General features: G+C 44.4%; 1 protein-coding gene across 1 annotated transcript in view; it reads right to left on the bottom strand.

Moving 5' to 3' along the window:
- Nucleotides 1–2,367: 2,367 nt before the first annotated feature.
- CYRIA (CYFIP related Rac1 interactor A) overlaps nt 2,368–7,102 on the bottom strand; it is a 95,844-nt gene continuing 91,109 nt past the window's right edge. The window contains exon 12 of the mRNA XM_045844529.1: nt 2,368–5,715. Coding sequence (XP_045700485.1) covers nt 5,652–5,715 — 64 coding nt within the window. The 3' untranslated portion in view covers nt 2,368–5,651. The remainder of the gene's footprint in view (nt 5,716–7,102) is intronic.

Here is a 7,102-nt window from a genome sequence, read left to right as displayed (position 1 = left end):
GACTTTAGGAACAAAGTCAACCAGCCATCAGAGTAGATGACTTGTTACTGTGGATGGTTGTGAGCTGTAAAAATTAATTCTCGAGGATTCATTGCAGCACACTCAGGTTTCAGGACCCTGAAGTTTCCAGTTTGCAGGCAGCTTCTATTGGCCACTAGCATATGTTAAACTTGACCCTCTAGGGGACATTCTTCTGTCCTCAGGAACTTAGAATCCAGTGGAAAAAGCCAACACATGAGTTTAAAGTACTGTGCAGTGACCTATCTTTAGCATCAAATACATTCAATGCATGAGGGACCAAGAAGAGAGAGGAGTAGCATGGATTGGGGCAGTTGGGAAAAGCTTCTTGGAGGAGGTGGAGTATGAGTTGAGCCTTGATGTAATGGCTGACTTCCGGTAGACCTCGGGGAAGAGGGTGTGCATGAATGACAGCATGATCCAATGGAAATCCCCAGGGTGCATTTTGGAGACAGTAAATACTCACCTGATTCAACCTAGAGCTCCCTATCCTTTCACCCCTCCACCTGTATTCACATGTAACACCATCACCTTTCCTCCCCCCCCACCATGATTGCATTCTATTTTTATACAAAAGGAAGAAAATTCCTTCAAATATATTGACACTTGGAATGAAAAAAAAATTTCATAGCTGCCCCCAAGGACTTCTGATATGTTCTAGAGACATGCTTCTTTGAGGTGTAAGGGGCCTTTTAAAACCACTGGTCCTCAAGCCCCAACATTGAAGACTTTAGCTCTTCGGTGGCTTAGGAATGGTTAGTAAAACAAAACATAGCTCCTGCTTGAGACAAAGTGTGTCGTGATGCAAAAAGCACAATTTTAAAGTGAACAGGAAGCACAGACAAAGAGGAGGGATCAGGGAATGTGCTATTTAATGGGGAAAACTGGAAGGTTTCATTGAGAAAAGACTTTCTTAAGTGAGTTTACAGGAACTTTCAGTCTAAAAGACTCTTCCTAAACTAAATGCTAGGATGTCCAAAATCTTACCACCATTCCAAGGGGTATTTTGATGGAGGCATTTTGCAGAAGGCACATAGTTTCAGCACATCCGGCTCCAACATTCCCCGGATGTCTGCACTTTGTTTAAGAGAATGTAGGCAAGAGAAGAGCTACAGAACTAGCAATACAGTCCCAGAAACTTGATTGAACCAGGGCCCAAAACCTCCCTTCTTTGGAGTTTGACTTGTGAGCTGAAACGGGCAGAACAGCCAAGACCTCTCATTATTTAGACACCACGTACACGTGATCGGGGGCGGGGGGGGGGCATTCTACTAACAGACATCAGGATTTTGGCATTGGATAGATTAATGTACTTGATTAATGTAAATAGTTTAAATAAATTAATCAATTAGTATTATTTAATCAATCACTTAGTTTGGGATGAGAAACTGCAATACAGACCTCGCAAACAGCGAACATTTAGAAATTCTATCTACTTACTGTTAACCTAACGCACAAAATCATGTGTAAATACAAACTGAAATATTCACCAGGTTTCATGCGTGCAGCCAGCTGAACTCCTCATCCCATCCTTCCAAGAGAACCCTGGTTAACAATCAATTTTCTGGTTGCTATGAAGGGTGTTCAATTCCTCACTACTGGTATTCTTTTTGATAATTACACATTTACTCTATTCATTTTTTCCTACTCATTTTTTTCTTGACACTCATTTAACTAGGATCTCTCTCTCTCTGTCTCTTCCAGGTTTTGCCCACTTACACTTTGTCCATGTCAGTTTACAGAAAATGTCCCATTTCTATTCATTTCTCTTTGTCTTTTGTACAGGACATCATAGGCTTCTCTTGGAAACCCTGGCCTATGATGATGACACATAATTAGGTCTCAGGTGATCAGCTTAAAAGGTACAGGCATTAAAGGTAATGCTCTAGGACAGTTTCAATGTTCAATATTCAAGAGGATCGCTTTAGAGCTAAAGTTACCTGAAAAAACTGTACTTACAAGCAATAGGTTACTAGACAACATTGCCAAATTCATCAAGTGCTACAGTGCTTCAAAGAATGACTGAAAGAGCATTTATTAGGGTTTCTTAGCCTCCTTGGACAAGTATGTCTCATGCATTTCTAGACATCAATCAAGTCTCCATTTTATGTTTTTTTTTCCTAGTGAGGAGTCTTTGCTGAAATGAGTAAGATAGGGCTGATACCAAGAGCAGTAACCTTTTGGGTGTTTCGTGTTGTATATGAAGAAACTGAGGTACAGAGAAGTCAAGGGCAGATGGCGTGGTTTCCTGGTGTCCAGAACAGACATTCAGCAAACATCTGTTTGGCATGCACCTCTGATCATGTGCTTTAGCCCACTCAATCTTGAACATCATGTAAAATAAAGATATGTTTTTAAATATATGTACCAAACTTTAATTTTCATTTCACACCCAAAACTTCTGTACAAAAAGTGGCAAAGCAGGCCAAAAAAAAAATTACAGTGACTTTAGCAAATGATACATGACAACTTTAAAAGAGCTTTGTGTATGCAACGGCCTTTACAGATGAAGTGGGGAAACTGAGCTTCAACGTGTTTGTTTCTTGAAGATAAAGTTCCAACATTGATTATTAACATCTGTAAAAACTCACAGCTCTCTAGAACACAAGATCAAATGAGAGGTCTCTAAATTCTACTAGACAATTGGATTCCAGAATTGAGTAGCTTTTATTTTCCTTTTGAGGAAGCACGAAATTATCTTTTACTTAAATGTGATGATGTATCAAAAACTTCAGTTTACCATTAATATCTCGACATAACGGTAATGTCTAGGAACAAACCTTGTTTAAGCATGATATTAACTAGTAGTTAAAAGATAGTATCCAAGACTTTCTTTCTGGTCGATAATGAATCTGTCAGCCTGAATGGGTCACCACAATTCAAACATTTATTGCCACTTGTTTTTTTTTTTCTCTTTTACTACCAATTCCTTGTGGCACATGAAAGATTTCCGAGAACAAAGTGATAGTGTGAAAATAGCAGTGGTTCTAAGAGATGTAATTTTCATTTTGCTGCTTGCCCCCCCAAATAAATAGCTGAGTAATGGAAAATGCTGCTTATTTGAAAACGGCGAGACATCAAATGTGAAATATCACTGACATTGACATGGATACCGTCACCAGCGCTTTTCCCCTAAACCACCCATGGGTCTCGGACGCATGTGCACGCAGCACAGAAGCATGACTGGTCAAGGGCCCCTGACGCCGGCAGGACAGTCTGTTAAAAGAATTTGTCTCCCACAATAGCCTGGAGCGGACCCAAGGCCCACCACCTGTCAGTGATCACAGACACTCAGTTAACCTGTCCTGGTATTCAGAGGCACCAGTTCAGACCCTGGGCTTTTGAGAATCCATACACTGGTGACTGTGTCTTGGCTCTGAGATCAGATGACCTGGCTCAGTTGGGGCAGGCCAGCAGCCCCTCCCATATATTTGGTCCCATCAGATAGAAAGTCTACTTAAAAATTATAAGCGTGCTCAGTGATTTACTCCACAAGTCCATTCCTCTTTCCAAGACTTAATCTTCTTTCCTGATAAAAGAGGAACACGGACCCACTGACGATAAACATTCAGGGCCTCTGTATTTCGAGTCTGGACAGTTGTCGCCCAAGGATAACATGTGGCTGCCAGAAGCAAGAACTTTTCTTAAGCTGAATGTTTATTTCAACAATAAAGTGGTTCACCCACCGTTGCCTAGGGATTTTAGAATCCCTAGGCTTGAAAAAGGTCCTGAAGGCCACCCAGCACATTTCTGTTCTGGAGAACATCGCATCCCAGCAGCTGCTCTGGTTCAGTTTGAAAAGTTTGAGGGACCAGGGTCTCCCCCTTCCTCTGTTGACTGACATTTTGATGCAGACCACAGAATCTGTTCTTCCACTTGGCTGGATTTCTTTGTTGTAAATAAAACAAAACAAATGCATGTCTCCCCCTTTCTTGGAGGACTCAGGGGAATGCCAGCTGGCCACTAAATTTAGAAAGCAATGGTGTGACAGCTCACTCATTTCTTGGGACATTTGTGAATGATGCTGCGCTCGAATGTACCCAAACCCGGCTTCTGGAATGATCGTTCACTGGGTAAGCCTTCCTGTCTATCAGAAATGGGTAAGTCATCACACCGGTCAGACTGAGGACTTATTTTAAAGCATCCGGTCTGTTCCCATCGTAGGCAAGTGTGGGCCATGTTGTGAAACAGAAAGCATGGAGTCAGGAGCGAGGCATCCTGGGTTCCGGCCCTACACTGGAGCAGGGGTCTCTAATTGACTTTGCCCACCATTTCACTTGTTCCACTGGAGATCTGATTTCCACGATGTCATTCTAAGCTCTGATCTTCAGACAGAGTGACTCTGGGCCTGGTCATATCATAAATCATCAGGACAAGGTGGGATTCCACTTGCTAAGGAAGGATGCAGGAGCTGGTCCTTTTAATGACTCATACATAGCCTTAGAGGGCTCTCAGAAATCGTCCGTTTCCAATGTCCATTTTATAGAAGAGAAAGGTGAGACACAGAGCTTACGTGAATTTCCCAAGATCACACTGGGAATCAACAGGGCTAGAATGAAACCCAGAGCGTCTGACCAGGCTTTATACATTGCAACAAGCTAGCAGTGGGCTCAGGGAGGAGCTGCATTTTAAAGACCAGGTAACCAGAAAACGATATTTTCCCCCCACAAATTCCCCTGGTTTTCTGATGATTAGTGAAGCACCCCAGACCTCTGTTGTCGCCTGAATGGTCCCCAGAGAACAAAGCTCCTGTTAGGAGGGGCTGGGTGACCCGCGCTACGCGAACTGCTGGGGTGTCTGCAAACTCACCCACAGTTTCAAAACCAGAGCCCCATCTCCTTGTCCCTGTGGACAGAGGGTGGAAGCGGAGAGATGACTGTCCTGCTGCTGGGGTACCCTTGCTCCCTCCCCACTTGTCCCCCACTTCCAAGACAACCACCTTGCTCAGCCCACCTACGACAGCACGCTTACCCTCGCATCTCTCCCGCCAACTGATTTAAGCAGAGGCGACATTCCTCTTGCAACACTGAAAGGGAACTTCAGGGGGACCTAAACCCAGACGGAAAGGGAACACGCTGACGGACAAAACACCTGCAAGCAGAAAGGCTGCACGTGTGCTTTGCAGTCTCAGGGAAGACAGGGGGCGCGCCGAGTTCCACGTGCTCGGGCTGGAATCACTGCATGCCTTTTTCTGAATTCCTCTCTCCCTCCGGAAGGACACCAGTCGTGTTTCTTGCAGCTGAGCCGACACAGGAAACCACACACTTTGCGTTTCTACAACTATGCTTCCCAGAGAGCGTACGCATTTAGAATTTAAACACTACCACGAACTATTAGCAACTGCTGATTGTTACAGGTCTAGTTACAGGACTCCAGTGGCAAAGTTCAAAGTCTCCACGTTTTGCCTTGGGGGGGGGCGGGTTCTGTTTTAGACATCAAAGGTAAGGCTCTCAAGTCAATTTATGCTCTGCTGGGTCGAGTCAGTCAGGATACAAATTAAGGTCCATATATTTCAGTGACAAGAAGGAAACGGTTATGTAAATACACAAGTATTAACATCAATCTGTATTAAATTATGTAAACATATACATCTTCTGAGGTCAGTACATAGATCCTCTTCTTGGAGCAGAGCTTTACTGGAGCATTGCTCGAATCTGTTTGGAAGTCGATTCATCATTCAAGTGCTTTGTAGTGAACCTGGATGGAGAGAAAATGATGGAGTTCACTGTGCAAATAGTGCTCTGTGAAAGCCTCAATAATGACCCACCAGCCCATCTTTACCTTGGGAGACCCAAATAATATGTATAAATCAAACTTAGGCTTGGTTCTCTTGACAGAGAGCCACATTCCAAAACCCAGAGTAGTCTCATATGGGTCGAGTGTTTGCTTCTTCCTTCCCAAGGAACGTTGTCTTATGGTTATTAAACAAGTCGATCCAATAATCAAATAATTTCAGAGGAGATATTAAGCAATCTCATTTTTCCAGAGAGCTAGACTTCACATGCCCGAATGCAGAACCTTGGCCATTTAGGCTAGCCCTGCTGAGTCATGGATTTCATGATTTGTGTACAGACACAGAGGCACTAACAACACAGAGTGTTTTCCCTTTCCAGGCAACACCCATTCCCATTGCCACCACCAGGGGGCACACATGCAGGAGAACAACTGTTAATAAACGAGACGCAATCTGCAACCTCACGTGACCCTGGTGTAGAAACAGTTTAGCGAGAGGAAGGAGAGGAGAACGGATGTGTAATAAAATCTTGACCACCTGCAGGCTCCCCACGCAAGTTTCTATTTCATTCACACCCTTCGCAGGAGAGCTGGTTTGCCTCCATTTCCCAGATGTTAAAACAGAGGTTTAGAGAGGTTAGGTGACCCATCCCAGGTCACGAAGGTGGCGATGAAGGGTTTGTGAACGATCGGGATCCCGGTCTGGCTGCCGCAGAAGCCTGTGCCATGCCACTGTCTCACAGTGCCTACAGGACACGCACATGCCAGCCCTCCTCGGGGACCACAGCCCCATGTGGTGCCCTGTCTAGAAGTCTTGCTTGACTGGATGAAGCTGAAGAGTTCAAAAACTTCAGTAGCTGCAGTCTCCTTTCTGAGGCAGAACGCCTTTCTGTGAAATGGGCACCTGTGGCGAAAACCTTGGGTGACCCGCAGAATCGGGAAGGCTCGTGTACTCCTTCTCCAAATGCTCGAACAAGGATGACTTAGGAGCCCCGCAAAACAGGATCAATCCCAGTGTCTCGTTCACTCATGTCATGTGCGTCTCAGTTTCTTCACTCACTGACTCAGTTTCTTCATTTACTCAATGAGACAATGTGATGGGGAGCGGAGCCGAAAGCTTAAGTCTTCTGTGTGGGTGGAACATTACTGATCCATCCCTCTTACACCCATTGAACGCTTACTGCATACACAGTGTTGGGTGGAACCGAGGGGAATCAAAGATGGAGAAGCCGGCAGAGACTGCAAACCTCCCAGACTGTGATCCAGTTTGGGAATGACCTAGTACAATGTGTGACTTGCCACATTCCTATAGCTGTGTCACAGCTTAAAAAAAAAAAAAAGAATCTGTTTC

This window comes from Phyllostomus hastatus, unplaced genomic scaffold, assembly GCF_019186645.2.
Source record: "Phyllostomus hastatus isolate PE091 unplaced genomic scaffold, TTU_PhHast_1.1 phas_contig_402, whole genome shotgun sequence".
NCBI classification, from domain to species: Eukaryota; Metazoa; Chordata; class Mammalia; order Chiroptera; family Phyllostomidae; genus Phyllostomus; species Phyllostomus hastatus.
This window is presented reverse-complemented; position numbering and strand designations above follow the sequence as displayed.